Consider the following 16,977-nt stretch of genomic DNA (forward strand, 5'->3'; position numbering starts at 1 on the left):
TTTTTAGTTCAAAGACATGACCTAAACAAAAAAGCTTGAGAAGCAAACAAGCAAATTAAACAACTCATGTGTCAACGCTGCTAACATCGGATGTTCTTGCTTTGACAACAGATGGGAATGTAGCCATCTTTTCTCTTTCGCTTTTAGAGTTAGTTGATGCTGGGAGGGGGGATGTGGATGAGAGTCCAGTTAGTCATAACAATAATAACTCAGTTGTGGGAATCCAAGGTTATTGCGCCCAGAGTTGATAAAGATTTGGGGAGCTGGAGAGCTGAGGAGAAAGCCCGTGCTTCAAACTAATTGGGGAATGTGATTTATGACTGTTAATTGGAGGAGAGAATTGTGCTTTGCTACTTTGTGCCCAGGGAAGGGGAATTCAGTTTTTGGCTTTAATTATGTAGTGCCCATACTTTGTTTCTCAAATAAAGGATTCTTTAAGGTAAACAATGCCTCGAAGTTCTTTTGAAGAGTTTCATCTCTCGGAACCATGATATTAAGCCAAAAACATGGGGTCCCGAGCCCCAGTCACTATCCCTAGAATTGAGGGATAGACTGACAAAGGTTCGGGGAAGATTTCAGCATGGAGAAAGAAAGAGCGCCTGGAACCAGCACCCCGGCAGTGGCTGCTACCCCAGAGGGGGGAGCACAAGCCAGTGCGCCGGTGGAGAAGGAACTTTTTCAGGCCTCTCAGTTGGGGGCAAGGCCCAAGCCATGAGGACAGCTGATCTGGTCATTGGAATGGACCCTACCCAGTAGAGACTCCAGACACCTCGAGACAGCCTTGCCACAATCAAGTGCTTTGAGGGTAGATGAGGTTGAGCTGCAAAGAGGGGATTCCCGCACATCGCGTTCCCCAGACCGGTGGAGAACCACAAAATTGACTACCGCAGAGGATTCGGGTAAGTGGAAGTACCTGTCTGCAGCCCATAGTCAATCAGTGGAAAAGTTGGTGGAAAGATTTGAGGAACTAGAGATGAAAAGTGGAGAACAACTTTCCCGTCCCCCATACGTGAGCGTTCATGATGATCGGCGAGGAAGCCACCAACTCCTGCCAAGGGGAGCCCCTAGTTCCACCTCTGCAGATCAGGCAGCCTCCCCATCCTCGAAGCCACCTACCATGGCCTCCAGCCCTGCGGAGTTGTCGTCCCTCCAAAAGCCCAGATGGGGCTGGCCGCCGCCTCCGAATGTGCAGCAATCACTAAGGGGCCCGCAACTGATGGGAATCCAACAACCACCTCCAGGGCCGCAGGGGGGCCTGCAGCAACTGGGGATACCACAATCCCCTGCAGGCCAGCAGCAGTGGGGATGGCAGCAGCCCCCACCCATGCAGCAACCACTGGGAGGCCTGCAGCACTTGGGGGTGCCATTACAGCAGCCGCTGAGACTGTTGGGGATCGTACAGCAGTTGGGGATGCCACAGCCAGCGGCAATGCAGCAACAGTTGTGCAGGTGGCAACAGCCCCCGAATGTGCAACAACCACTGGAAAGCTTACAGCAACTGGGGATACGGCAGCCACCATGGGGGGCCCAGCAACAATTGGGAGTGCAACATCCACAGTGGGGAGGCCAGGAACCACTGGTCGTGCCACCTCTTAGAGCAACCTTTGATGGGGACCGGAAGAAGCTGATCTTTTTCCTCAACCAGGTGCACTCTCACTTGAAACACTGTGCCTATTTCTACCTGAACCCAGCCGCTATGGTTGACATGGTTGCTTCTAGCTTGGAAGGGGAAGCATCTGAGTGGCTAAACAATCTATATAACAAGCAAGCACCCGAACCGGAGGACTCCTAGGGCTGAGAGCAAGATTTGAGGACCCATCCATTGCCCTCAAAGTGGAGGAGCAAGTTCACAAGATAAAGCAAGCCGGCAGGCCTGCAATGGAATACGTATGAGAGTTTCGCAAGATAGCCAGCCGAATAGAGAGGTGGCCCGAGCAATCCCTAGTCCATCACTTCAAGGAGTGACTGGATGACCACCTCTCCCAGGCTTGTACCTATCAAGCAGTTCCTAATCAGCTGCAAGAATGGTAGCAGGCAGCAGTAAGACTGGACATTCAGCTCACCTGCTATAAGAAGCCACCCCCACAAGAAGACCAGCCGAAGCCAGATCAACCCAAATGACAGCCACCACCCCCCCGAAAGCCTCCAACCGCCACGGCTATTGACAATCCCAGGCTACCTGCAGGCCTACCGATCAAGTGCTTCAGATGTGGACAACAGGACACAGCAAGTTGCCCAGTCCCTTACCCTCAGCAACAGAATAGACAGGGACCACCAGTGAGAAAGAAACCAGCCCAGCAGCTGGCGAAAGAGAAATCCAACTGAATCATGCAGGAACCTGTCACCCAAGTTATGTCCCCCATGCAGGAGAGTGCCGAACCACAAGCCGGACCTGCCGCCACTCTACCCTCCTACGACAGCGACGACAAAGGAGAGAATGATCCAATGGTGAGTCGACACGCCCAACCTTTTTCGCTACATGCCAAACTCATAATTCGTAAGACGGGGGCACAGGTAGATTTGAAAGTACTAGTTGACTCTAGATGCTCCCGGTGCATTATTAGCTTGTCACTTGCCCTGAAAATGGGCATACGAGCAAGGCTGCTCTCCCAACCCGTGAGGTTTGAGCAAGCCGATGGCTCCCTAATGGGAGGAACTTTAATCACACAATTGACTGAAACCCTATGCTTAGAATTAGGTGAGCACTGGGATTTCATTCGTTTCATGGTGGCTCTGAACATGACTGAGGTTGTGATTCTAGGACTAGCCTGTTGGACAAATGGAAGCCGTTTATCTGGTGGGAGAAGGGAATGAGGACTGTGAGGTTACCTATAGGACCCAAGCCCCCCCTTTAACTCGACAGACGTTACAGGAGACTTTAGCCCATCCAATGAGCCAGTGTACATGGCTGCCTTGTCTCAGCCAGGTGAGCCATTCATCCCCAGTGAATACCGGGACCTAGTGGAGGCATTTAGTGAGAAAGAATGCGACACCCTGCCTCCCCACCGACCCAATGATTGCTCTATCAAACTATTACCGGGAGCCAAACTCCCACGACCAAGAATGTACGCCATTTCCCCTCTTGAGATGGAAGAGATGCAGCAATATGTGGACAAAAATCTAGTGAGGGGATTTATCGAACAGGCCAAATCTGCCGTGGGAGCCCCGGTGTTATTTAAAGAAAAAAAAAGATGGGTTGCTTCGTCTCTGCATAGATTATAAAGGCCTGAACGCAGTGAGCGTGGAAAACAAATACCCCCTTCCCCTCCTGAAGGACTTACTGACCCACCTGGCAAAGGGGAGGTTCTTCACTAAGTTGGACTTGAGAGAGGATTATTACCAGGTGAGGATAAAGGTGGGAGATGAGTGGAAGACTGCTTTTAACTGTCCCATGGGGAGCTACCAATTTAAAGTCATGCCTTTTGGACTGCAAGAGGCTCCAGTTGTCTTCATGCAACTGATTAATCAAGTACTACAAAGGGGTTTTGGTGTATCTTGATGACATCCTGATATACAGCATGAATATGGCTGACCACGTAAAACTAGTGAGAGAAGTGCTAAAGAAACTGTTGAACGCCAAACTTTATGTTAAACTATCAAAGTGTGAGTTTCATCAGACCCGACTGGATTATCTTGGCTACAGAATTTCCAGTGAGGGCATTGAAATGGACCCAACTAAAGTGAAAGCCATAATTGAATGGCAATCCCCAAAGACTTGCAAACAACTCCAGAGCTTTCTGGGATTCACCAACTTCTACCGTCAATTCATCCCTTCCTTTGCTGAAATTGCCCTGCCCCTTATGGAATTACTAAAAACAAGCAAAGAGGGAGGAAAGCCACGTCCAGGCCAACCACTAGCATGGACTATGAACTGTCAAACCGCTTTTGAAAATTTAAAAAGACTATTTGCGGTTGAACCAGTCTTAAAGCATCCTTGCCCAGAGAAGCCCTTTGTGATTCAAGCCGATGCCAGCGATGTGGCCATTGGAGCTATGTTATTACAAAAGAACCAGAGTGGCACCCTACAACCCTGCGCCTATACCTCAAAAAAATTCACTGACTGCGAGAGGAGATGGACTGTGTGGGAAAAGGAAGCTTTCGTAATCCGTTGGGCTCCATTAAACTGGTAACACTATCTAGAAGGGAGTAAGGTGCTTTTTGAGGTATGAACTGATCACAAAATCCTAGAAGCACTAAAGACTCCCCGCAAATTGTCCCCAAAACAAGTACTATGGGCGCAGTACTTTAACCGTTTTAACTTCACCCTAAAGTACATACCGGGAGGAAAAAACTTCTTAGCTGATGCTCTATCCAGACTGCCCCAGTACAAAAGCCAGCATGAAGAGGTTAATGAGGCAATTATTTCCAATCCACAAACTGCTTCTCAAGTTACGCAGTGCAGAGTCCCACCTTCAAGAGCCCCCAATCCCAATGACCCTGGGACAAAGAAAATAAAACAACAGCTCTTCACCAACCAATGGTTCAAGGACAATCAAACCTCCCTAACACGCGGGGATGGTTTGGCTTACAAAGGGGGAAAACTATATTTGCCAGATACCCTCCGCCTTAACGCGCTCCAACACGGCCATGACATAAAACAGGCTGGGCACTTTGGATATTTAAAAACACTACACTTCATCCTCCATCAATTCTGGTGGCCGGGACTGAAACAGGACGTGGAAAACTATGTCCGGAGTTGTGCTGTATGTGCCACCATGAAAAGAATTCTGGGGAAAACCCCTGAATTTTGCCAACTGCTGGCAGACCCTTCGCAACCATGGGAAGAAATTGCTATGGATTTTATAGTAGATCTACCTGAAAGTAGGGGAAATATGGTCATCTGGACTGTGATAGATCTGTTTTCAAAACAGACTCACTTCATTGCCTGCAAAGGAGGGCTCCTGTCCGCCCAGCAAAATGTTCCTGAAACACATCTACAGACTGCATGGTGCATCTAAACGAATAATCTGACAGGGGGGTGCAGTTCACAGCTAAGCCTCAATTATGGTCATTTAAGTCGAGGACAGTAAAATTTGTTCTCAATACCAACCATCTGCAGACACCATTCTGAAGCAAAGTTAATGGGGAAGCCAGATTTGCTTAATAACCATGTTACTATCTTAACAACTGCAGTGATTCGCCTAACAACTATGGCAAGAACGGGTTGTAAAATGGAGAAAAACCCACTTAACAAATACCTCGTTTAGTAACAGAAATTTTGGCCTCAATTATGGTCATAAGTTGAGGATGGTAAAACTTGTTCTCAATACCAACCATCTGCAGACAACATTCTGAAGGATAAAATTTTCATTTGTCTGTTTCATTTTTCTCTTTTCTATGATTGGGGTACTGATCCCACAACCAGAGAAACTCAATGTACATATAAGGGACAAGTTTGCATATAATGTAAAAAATCATGAAACTACAGTTACTAGAAAATGTAGGCTTGGGATCCCCCTCGTACAGTGCAGAATAAGCCTGCAGTCACCATCAATTTATCTATTTTTTAAGAGGCATCCTGAATCACCAACAATATTGCAATAATCCAATTTGCATAATGTTGTGGAAAAATTAAACTAAATAACTACCCATGTTTTTTAGTTCAAAGACATGACCTAAACAAAAAAGCTTGAGAAGCAANTATGTAGTGCCGATACTTTGTTTCTCGAATAAAAGATTCTTTAAGATAAACAATGTCTCGAAGTTCTTTTGAAGAGTTTCATCTGTCGGAACCATGACATCATGTGCATTTAGGATGCCTGATTCCTCTTTGGGAACGAAATGTTGGTTGTTGCTATAATCAATTCAATTGCCTTGTGTGAAAAATGTTTTTTTTCTGTACCTTCAAGTACAATAACATAATTGTATTGCTGTTGTAAAAGCTGTCAGCTTCAATCACATGGGTACTACTCAATCAAACCAAACTTCATATATCATAATATTTTTTCATGTACACACAGTTTGATGCCCGGAATTAACATGCTTACCTTTCTTTTTTCTTCATCTGATGACTCAAATTTGAAAGTAGCCCTATTCTGAAGAGATAAGCAAAAGTCATTCTTTTAAAAAAAATTGTGAATATACATTTTTCATACACACTTGCAGTTTGCTAAAACAAACTTTAATTTAATGTCTGAATCTTTACCAAAATTGAGTTAGTTTTGAATTAAACATGAATACAGATTAGCTAGCAATTCATTTGCCTTCTATACCTATGTTTAATTGGAGAAATGGAAATCTGAGGCACAGTTATTGAGGCTTAATACATTTTTTTACAATTACGAATGATCATGTTGGACAGAGCAGCCCTAACCCACTTAGGACTGCACAGTTAGCGATTTTTCCCCAGCCAGTTGACAAACCATCCTCTGAAATGCCAGCCTTAATACTCTTGACAGTGCAATCCTAAGGATGTGTACTTAGAATGAAACCCCATCAAGCTCAGAGGGGTTTATACAGGATTGCTCTATCAGAATTATTACAATAGAGTTATTAGCAAAAGGCCCTTACCAAGACAGTGCCAAGATGGATTTTACAAAGTATGAGTTCATGGACAACAGGTTACCATGACTATTAACCATGGCAACAAAAAGGAAGCTAGAAGTGAATATGCCTATTAAAATATTCAGCAGTGAAAGAGTTATTGCATCAAATATGTGGCAAGAAGCATCTCAAATTTTAATCCGCATACAAACATCTGGGACTACATAATGCAAGTAGTAATATGTTCTAACAAATTACAGGATGTGTTTTGACTCAAGTTAGAAAAATTCTTGACATCACCATCAAGCAATTGATAGGGCCTAGCAAATTACTTTAACTAGACATTTCAATTATCTTAGCAATATACTACCAAGCAGTATCGATTAGCAGTGTTGCTAGAGCTGTCTTTTTAGTAGCCAAGCAACTACCTGTGGGGGGAGGGCGGGCTGCTGAAGGTAATTTTTTGTAGAGAGTACCCAAAGGACTAGAAGAACTTAATTACTCAACTCATAACACAGAAAAACAAACATAGGTTTATATCTAACCAAATGAAGAATTTTGCTTTCCATTCTTCAAATTATAAAAAAAACAAAAAGAAAACCCAAATCCTAAAAATGAGGAAAGTTCAAAGAGAAAAGGAGTAAAATATGATCCTGGAGAAAAATTAAATCAGTTACTTATTTTCATGGAACTTAATGTTTGACAATTTTTTTGTCTCAGAAGTGTCACTTTTACACAAAGTGTAAAATTATAATTCTAACTGTTATAGAACCTTTACTGTGGTTAATAGTGTCATGGGTTTTTTGGCACAGACTTTGTTGAATTCATTGCGTAAGCTTGCATTTTCGTATGCATACACAGAAGAGGAAGTAACATGACCCTAAAGGAAGTGGGAAAGGTTTTTGAGAATCTATGCATTATATTCTGGAAAAATATAAATATTGAAATAGCAGAAATTACAGCCTACAAATAGTGATGGTGATCACCATGGCAGTACTGGATGTTGGGCAGAAAATGCACGATGGGTAAAATTTAATAGCATTGGCTCAAAAAAAAAGATAAGAGAAAATATTATTATTACTGGGAAAGATACAAGAAATGGATTAAGCCTAGAAAGAAAAAAACATCCTTGGTATGGATGATAGGCAGAGCTGAATGCTCATATTTGGCAGAACAAAAAAGGCCAGCTTTCCGTTAGACAAAGGTAATGATGGCGTAGCATTGCATGGCATGGAAGAGGTAAGGACGTGGCAATCTTATGCACTATTACCCAGATTATGCACTTTGCTGAGGGTGTCGGGGTGGGGTGGTGGTGGTGCAAGAACTGGCTTCTCTCGAGAACAGCAAGGGAGGATCCATCTTTGCTCTAGGCAGCCCAGACCCTAGTGAAGGGCTCAGGAAGGATGCCCAGAGGACTGGCGGGAGGGGTGGGCTTCTCTTCAGAGGCTTCTTTATCCTAGCGTCATGCAAGGGTGCATGGACTGTGCAACTCCCATTCTCCCCAGTGCGCCAGACTTAATCCAAGTGGGAATTATGGGCGTTGCTTCTCCAGCACCTGGAGGGCGGAAGATGGGAAGGGTGCCCCGAAGGCTACCGGCTGACAAAGGGGGGCGGTGCCGCTAACAGAGCGAGGACCAGCGGAATCTTGTCAGTACCTGCTCGTTGAAGCGGCTCAGGACCTGCTCAGCCCCGTCTCTCCCTCCGACCGCTGCCAGCGCCGCTTCTACCGCCATTCTTGACTAGGGCGCGGCCAGACGGCCAGCTCCTTCTCACGGCCAGGAAGCAGCAGCAACCACCGCCTCTCTCTCTCTCTCTCTCTCTCTTTTTTTTTTAACTCTTCTACCTTTGACCTCGAATGACGCCACGGTAAGCCCCAGCAACCGTCCCGGCCTCTGGAGGCAAAATGGGTTTCGATTGGCTAACGGGAAGCCGAAGAGGCGGGTGAGTCTCCTTTTATTGGTTGAGTGTTATTTACTTCGGGGAGGAGAGGGATGTTGCGGAAGAAATGGATTCTTAGAAGATACTACATTTTCCGGCAGGCTTTGGAGCCGCACTTGGAGACGCTAGAAAGGATGTATTGCATTATGGGGGTTTTCCCCCCCCTCTAGTTGGCGGAACGTTGTTCACTAAAGGAGAGGATGGAGGTGGGGAAGTTAGAATGGGACTCGTGTGTGTGTATACGAGTGAAAAGCACGATTCCTTGGGAATAAGTCGTATTACGTGGGGTTTATGTTATTGCGTTCCTCGTCCGGTGATCTGAAACTGAAATGGATTTCAATTTCTCTCGCTCCCTCCCCTCCTAGGTAACAGAGTCCCCCCCCCCCTCTGTGTAGCGTATACATATCTTGCCCATGTTAGCAGGATCGCTCTGGCAATAGCCACAGTAAACACACCTGGGTGTAAATCGAAATTATGAGATGAGAACAGAATTTTAATTTAAGCTGTAGTTCCTGGGTGGAAAAGTCTTGAATGTCATCTATAGATGAAAATAGACCTCCTGTTCATGTTCAGGCATGAGAATCAATTTAGTGTAATGGTTAAGGTACCAGCTAGCTAGAGACTCTTGAGTTCTAGTCCCACCTTAAGCCTGAAGCCAACTAGGTGACCTTGGAACAGTCACACTATTGCTTAACCTTAAGAAGGAGGCAAAGACAAACCACTTCCAAAAAAACCTCGGCAAGAAAACTGCAGAGACTTGTCCAGGCAGTGGGTAGGAGTCAAAAACAGATTTAAAGGCACCCGCCCCCCCCCAAAAAAGTTTACATGCATACAATATATGTGTGTGTTTTCTCTTTTTTTGTCTTGGTTATTCTTAATATAATTAAAATATTTTCTACATTTTATTTCCATTTAACCTCAATCTGGAATTGAAAATGACATTTCCTGCATTAGGTCAATGTAGGATTCTAATCCACCCAAAACTACTGTATTACCATAATAAATGTTGATTTGTTAAAGTCCTTGATACAATTTTTGCTGTAACATATCCACACAAGGCCAACTCCTTAGACAAATATTATTTTTTTGGTTTTATGGATAACATTTGCTCAAGAGGCACCTGGATCACAATTTCTTTGACACTATCAAACTACTTGGTTTATATCATTGTAGATTAGCTCAAGAGATTAATAGTTACTTAATTTAAGTAATTCCCCCATGAGAAGCCAATCTTCCCAGTAGCAGAGGAGTGATAAATGTACTTGATTTCACTTAATTTTTTAAAATTAAAAAAGTTATTACTATAGCTTTCCCTTGTTAGCTAACCATAGAAATAGAGCATATCTACTAGAAGGATAAATTTAATTATTAGAAATTGCATTGATTTTCTAGCAAGTATACCTTGAAGAATGTAACCTTCTAAATAAATTATCTTGTGAGAATCTCTGGTTCAATAAACACCAATAAAGTCATTGAAGTGCTCATTCATATGCCTTGGAAAAAACTCCAACATGAGTGTCCTTCACTATCTTGTCTTTATCTATTTGTCCCCACAAATTGTTTCTAAAGTTCCAATAATCTGTTTAAAAGCTGCACAAGACTTATGAGCTATCAACCGATTCTCCTTCATTTGTGGAAGGAAGCCAAAACTGGGAAATGGCCTTCTGCTCTGTAGGTATCACATAACACTTGCTTTCCAGATTGTGGTAAAGGAATATTTTGAAGATCACACTTCAAAGGATTTTAAAGCCCTGAAGGAAGTTCACAGAAGGAGTTTGTTCATATAACAGCAACTGCCTCCACAGAGGCAACAGGGAGAGAAGCTCAGTTGACATAGCAAGTTTGAAGAACTTGTTCATTTCTCTGATGTTGTCTGAATATATCCTGAAGTTACAATCTGGGCAACTACCAAAGAAGGAAGCTTTTCCAGCATTGTTAAATGCTTAGTATACTCATGTATTAAAATGTAAATAAAACGTAAGGACAAACAGCTGGTCCCAATTGTGGTCACTAAACAAAGAATCAAGATCACGTGAAGTATTAATACCATTTTATAATGCCTTGGTAAGGCCACATTTGGAATACTGCATCCAGTTTTGATCACCACGATGTAAAAAAGATGTTGAGATTCTAAAAAGTGTAGAGAAGAGCAACAAAGATGATTAGGGGACTGGAGGCTAAAACATATAAGGAACGGTTGCTGGAATTGGATATGTCTAGTTCAGTGGTGGTGAACCTATGCCACGCGTGTCAGAGGTGGCACTCAGAGCCCTCTGTGGGCACGTGCACCGTTGCCCCAGCCCCCTGCGGCCCCCTCAGCAGCCCCCCCAGAGGAGAGTTGTCCCCGAGCGCAGTCTGCGCAGAGCAGCACAGCCAAGGGCATGGCAGCCAGGCAGCAGGGACAAGACTTTGCCCTTGTGCCGTCACACACAGATGATGCTGAGGGGCATGGGTGGAGGGTGTGGCTGCCATGGTGCTGCTGGGCGGCATGGGTGATCTGTGGTGGGCCATGGAGGCGGTGGGTGGCCATGCAGGTTGGCGGGGTACAGAGCGAGGGTGGGCGGGGAGGCGGGGTGGTTTTTGGGCACTCGGTCTCTAAAAGGTTCACCATCACTGGTCTAGTTTAATGAAAAGAAGGACGAGGGGGGACATGATAGCAGTGTTCCAATATCTCAGGGGCTGCCACAAAGAAGAGGGAGTCAAGCTATTTTCCAAAGTGCCTGAAGGCCGGACAAGAAGCAACAGATGGAAATTAATCAAGGAGAGAAGCAACCTAGAATTAAGGAGAAACTTCCTGACAGTTAGAACAATTAACCAGTGGAACAACCTGCCTCCAGAAGTGGTGAATGCTCCAACACTGGAAGTTTTTAAGAAGAAACTGGACATCCATTTGTCCGAAATGGTGTAGGGTTTCTGCCTGAGCAGGGGGTTGGACTCGATGATCTCCAAGGTCCCTTCCAACTTTATTATTATTATTATTATTATTATTATTATTATTATTATTATTATTATTATTATTATTATTATTATTATTATTATTATTATTATTATTATTATTATTACCTATATTAGCTTTTAGTCAGGAAGAGCGTTTCTCAAGATTTTTCAGTAGGTTACTAAATGGACTGAGAAACTTGTCAGCAGTGCATTTTATACTTGTGAAGTTATCAGGAAAAAAAGTTAAGGATCAGAAATTAAATGAGAAAATGCAAAATAAATTCCATTTTCTTCTTTGAAGAGTGGAGTGTCCAACTAAGTACATGGTGCAAGTTTTCTGATAGTAGCTAAATTTAATCTCTGCAAGTATTTGGCAGTTGGCTTCAGAAGGTCATGACTTTGCAGTCAGTCACATCGGCGTTGAAGAAGATCAGAATCCATTTTGTTAAAGCCTGCTAACCTTCAAAATAAGTGGAAATCTGAACAAAAAAGGTGGATTTATTTGATCCATCTGATTTCCATTGCTGTTCCCCTTCTAAGTCTCTAGCCCTTCAAGGAAACATAAGGCTTGGTCCATTTAGTGTTGGAATCATATGCATATATTTACATGGCTAGGAGGACATTCTTGTTCTATGGCAATTGTTATTTAAGGTATGTTGCCTGTGATACCAAAATTAATAAACAGCCTTAAAATCCAGATAACCTGATATCTCATTAATTTGTCCAGTTCCCTTTTAAATTAGTTAATTTATCATATATGATGGCAGCAAATTCCACACTTTATTAATTTTGCAAATATAATGCAAATCACTGCCAACTTCTGTGTAAATCGTCATACATACAAGCAATGGCTATACTATAAGGAAACCAATAATTTCACAGTATTTATTACATAGGTGTTAATAGGAAATTAAAAAAAACCTTTGCAATATTCACATTTCATAGGCGTAAAAGCACATGTTTTGAACGCAGAGGAACGAGATTCAGTGCTAAGGACCTGTAGTTGAAGATCCTAGAGATAATGCGGACACTTTTGTTATGTATTGAATATATATATAAAGTTGTGTTAATCCCTGCTAAAGTGAAACTAACTTAACTCCAACTGCTTGTGAAGCTAAAATGAAACTAACCTTTAGATGACTCTGATTGTTAACTCCAACTGTTTTGGAGGGAAACCTTGAACATTCATATTTGGGCAGGTTTTTTCAAGTATTGTGATTGGTTAAGGCCTTGTGGGCTCAGAGTATAAATTACAGGCAATTGCCTGCAGTTCCCCAGTTCTAGTTTGAGTCAATAAATAACGTTGTAACTATGCTGTTCTGCTCTTTGCCTACTGAAGCCCACTACACAATACTTTATACTAAAGAACCTCTGTATAAAAAAGCTTTGTATGATCATATATATGTTAATTGTATCACAAATAGATTCGATAGCTGCATTTGTTAATCCATAATTTATTTAATTGTTAACTGAATTGATCTAACTGGTTGGTTCATACTGAACTGTGAACAAGCAATCACATTTCAGCTTAGAATGGTGTGAAAACTCCCTTGCAACCATACTTTTTCAAAAACACATCCACTAAAGCAGTGTTTCTCAACCTTGACAATTTTAAGGCATGTGGACTTCAACTCCCAGAATTCCACAGCCAGCAATGCTGGCTGTGGAATTCTGGGAGTTGAAGTCCACATGCCTTAAAATTGTCAAGGTTGAGAAACACTGCACTAAAGCCTGAGCTCCCCAATGCGATCCCTCATGGAGAGTTTGGATCACCTCACGTGTTATGGGCTTATTCAACATCTGCCTTCCATCAGGTAATATCCACTTTCCTTCTGCATTCCTTTCTGCCCCCATTTCTGACAACATCTCTTCAACGTCACTGAAAATTGGGACTAACTCTCCTTTTAAAGTTGGAGTTGTAAACATAATAATCTCTGGTTCTTGACTTCCTGCTGCCTTAGCCTTATGGTCAGTGAAATTATTTCCTATAGCTTCAAAAGTTGCTCCTGTTTGATGTCCGGCTATATGTACTATAGCAATGTGTTTGGGTAGTTTTAAAGCTTCTATTACTTCTTTAACTAAGTCCTCATGTATTAACTCTTTTTCTTTTGAATTCATCAATCCCCTTTCTAACCAAATTTTTCCAAATGTGTGGACCACTCCACAGGCATATTTAAAGTCAGTGTAAATAGTGCCAGATGTTCCTTTTAATAATTTCAAACTTTGTCTAAGGGCGTACAGTTCACAGGTCTGCGCAGACCAAGATTTAGGCAAGCTTCCAGCCTCTATCAGAGTCTTATCAGTTCCATCTACAGTTGCATAGCAGTTTTGTCTCTTCCCTTCTACCACATGAGATGACCCATCTATAAATCAGTGTAGTCACTTTTCTAGTGGAGAATCCTGCAAATTGCTTCTTATTTTAGTTTGTAGGTCTATAATATCCATGCAGAAATGTTCTAATTCTACATTTGAATCCCCTTTTCCCTTTCTTAAATTTTGTATTGTATTGTATTAGTTGTTTTTAAACTGGCTGTAAGCCGCCCTGAGTCCTCCGGGAGAAGGGCGGGGTATAAATATAATAAAATTCAAAAAAATTCAAAATTCTTCCTTTTCAATTAATAAACTTTTATTTTCTGTTTGGCTTTTGTCAGTACTGAGGAATAAGTGATTTTTCTCTGGAGGCCATTTATCTGGTGTCCACATTACAGCATAGGGCCCTTTTTCTTTTTAGCAAATACATATTCATACAAGGACTGACAAAATAATTAAAACTACCTAATCATGGCCACTGAGTTCCCTCATCTATTTGTTTTTGTCCCCAAGTAAAATAACAATATTGAATCATCAGGTCTTTATCTAAATCTTTTACCATACTATTATAAGGAGGATGATTCCATCCAGCCAGGATCTTACCCAGGGGACTGTGAGGAGGAATGGAGACATTATCTCCCTTCCCCACATCTTCTTGGAGGTCCCCCTTTTGACCGTTACAAGGCTTCTTGGAAGGTTTATTACCAACAGGTGGTTGCCATCTGGTTTTGGTATCCTTACCAACCTAGTGAGACCACTTTTCGCTTCAGCAAGCCGCTTCCTCCTTTTCCGGCCAATCTCCTCGCGGAGGTATGGAAACTCGTACTCAGGAGTCTGCTCTCCCTTTGCCTTGCCAGCCCTTATGGACCTCGGAGCATCTCAGTCACACTCTCACAGGTCTCAGATTCACACCAGCCTACCCACCCAGCCACCCAGGTAAATGTGAAAATTCCCGGATTTTCTTACCTGGGTCTGTGCAGAGTTTCCCGGCAATTGGTATTTCACCCACCTCCTCGCCTTGCCAGTCCTTCAGACCCTCGGAACATTCACACCTTGTAGGGCATGTATGTCTTGTCAGTCTTTCAGGACTCTTGGGGCATCCAAAATAATTGACCTGACCTGATTTGTTCCTGGAATCCATTATTTAGCATCCGGTTCTTCATGGGTGCCGGGCCAGAGGTGGTCACCTTTCAGGAGACCATCGAAATTGATGTGGCACCTGCCCCCTTAGGGGTGGCCACTCTCGTGTATCCAGGGACCATTTGGATATCCCAGATGAGCCCCCAAGTTGTTTGGAACGTGGCTAAGATCCCAAAACAAACAAACTCACGTGGAATTCCAGAAAAGAAGCATTTGCAAAGGCTTGGTGAGCTGAAGCACACGTACAAGTCTAGCCACACCTTAAAGAGCTGTTTGACACATTTTTATATCCTACCCCCGACGCAGATTCCCCCCTCCCCTATCACACTCAACGCCCCTTCCCTAATCATCCAATAAACTAATCCGGCCCGCCTAAAACCACTATCCCTCCCATATTCCAGGAAGCCCCTTTGTGCACATCTTATCTATCGCCATCTAATTTTCTGTTAACAAAGCTCAATTCTTATAATCATCTATATATTTGTTTGCGGTTATATCTTTGCTAGCTTAAGCCCTAAACTTTATCCTGAGTGTTTGTGCTTCCTCTACTTGCGGTTTCACTTAGCCATTAGCTTCTGCTTTTCCTATTTGTATGTAATTAACTTGTCTGAATTTATGACTTTCAGATGGATTCTTCTATCGAACTTTAGACTCATAAGAAATTTCTGATTAATAATCTACTCCTTTCATAAACAACCTAAGGAAAAAAGTTATTGAAGTAGACCTCTGAATTGGGAGCTATGGGCATAACTACTCTTCCAGCATCCTTTTTTTTTTCTCACAATGAATCAGCACAATGGGCTATCTAACCAGTTCAGGGGTTATCTATAGCCACAAAAAAGTGACAACTGTAACAGAATGAACCTACTAAGAGACATACAAAAGGGAGAATCAAGCCCCATCCTTGGAGATCCAATCTTGAGTGAATAAATCAATACTGATCAGGCCATGTCCAAACCAACACATTCATTGTGGAAATTAGGACCTGAAGAGATGCCCATGTTGACTGAGGATCTAGATAGACCCTGATTTATGACTTGGGAAAGGCCCAGACAGCACTTCTATATATTTATATGACCCAGTGGCTGAGAATTCAGAAACTATGGTAGTTCCAATATACTACCTGACAAAATGAATACATTTTGCTGAACATAAATAAATCTTTTGGGAAAATAGCCACATAGAAATAGATGTCACCTAAGTCTTCTGAAGAAAACTAATCTGAAATACTCTCATTCTGAATCTTGGTTGGATATATTTGTTGAAAGCAAACATCAAGTATAGAGCATGATCTTTCATTAGTATTTAATACCACAATATGAATAAAAACAAGTTGTAATGGAATAAACTTAAGTCACTCCTTTTTGTGGCTGAAGTGAAATTGTCTTCAAAGAAATAAAATCAGATAGAAGACAGCTATTCATGAACAGTCACCAATGTGTAACTGAAGGTGACTTCCTTCATAATCAAGAGTTGTGATATCTCAAGAGTCCCAGAACTGAACATATTTTTGACAGTGAAATCTGTTCAGCTCAAAAGCAAATGACAGAAAGGATGGAATATAAAAGATATTTTTTTTAAAAATGCTGCTCATCAAATGGGGATGCCATTGTGCGCTGTTCAAAAGCCTGCTTCAATAACTTTTTTCTTTAAATTGATCATTAACTTTTTTTTTTTAGTCTCTTCAAGTCAGTGTTGACTCGTGATGACTGCCTGGGCAAGATTTTCAGAAGTGATTTGCCATTGCTTACTTTCTGGATCTGAGAGAGAACCCAAGATCATCCAGCCGGCTTTCATGTGTGAGGCAGATCTAAATCTCACAGTCTCCTGGTTTCTAGCTTGACGCCTTAACCAGTGCACAAAACCAGCTCTCTAATTTATTACTAAGTGATTATTAAAACACTGGGAGAACAGTGAGAATAGCATCCAGGAACAAGCATAGGAAGAGCCCACTTCCTTTAAAAAAAAAAGTTCAGTTACAGAAGGTTTCTAATGGGCTATGGCTGCAGAAACTGCTCACATAATTATAGTTAAGAATAAGCAGCCTTTTAATTCTGTCCTTCTTTCTCCAGCTACCTGAAAAAAACTCCTGAAATTTGGGGGAAGTCTCATTAACCCTCTACAAACCACCATATGTTATTCAGGATCAGAAAACAACTTTTTTTGTGG

General features: G+C 42.4%; 1 protein-coding gene across 1 annotated transcript in view; it reads right to left on the reverse strand.

The window, feature by feature from the left end:
* Nucleotides 1-8,289, reverse strand: part of RIC8B (RIC8 guanine nucleotide exchange factor B) — a 38,387-nt gene extending 30,098 nt beyond the window's left edge. The window contains exons 1-2 of the mRNA XM_015812843.2: nucleotides 8,139-8,289; nucleotides 5,988-6,035 (exon numbers count right to left, since the gene is read on the reverse strand). Coding sequence (XP_015668329.1) covers nucleotides 5,988-6,035; nucleotides 8,139-8,216 — 126 coding nt within the window. The 5' untranslated portion in view covers nucleotides 8,217-8,289. The remainder of the gene's footprint in view (nucleotides 1-5,987; nucleotides 6,036-8,138) is intronic.
* Between the last annotated feature and the right edge of the window lie 8,688 nt (nucleotides 8,290-16,977).

The sequence above is a fragment of the Protobothrops mucrosquamatus genome, unplaced genomic scaffold (genome assembly GCF_001527695.2).
Source record: "Protobothrops mucrosquamatus isolate PMUCROS unplaced genomic scaffold, P.Mucros_1.0 scaffold113, whole genome shotgun sequence".
Taxonomy (NCBI): domain Eukaryota; kingdom Metazoa; phylum Chordata; class Lepidosauria; order Squamata; family Viperidae; genus Protobothrops; species Protobothrops mucrosquamatus.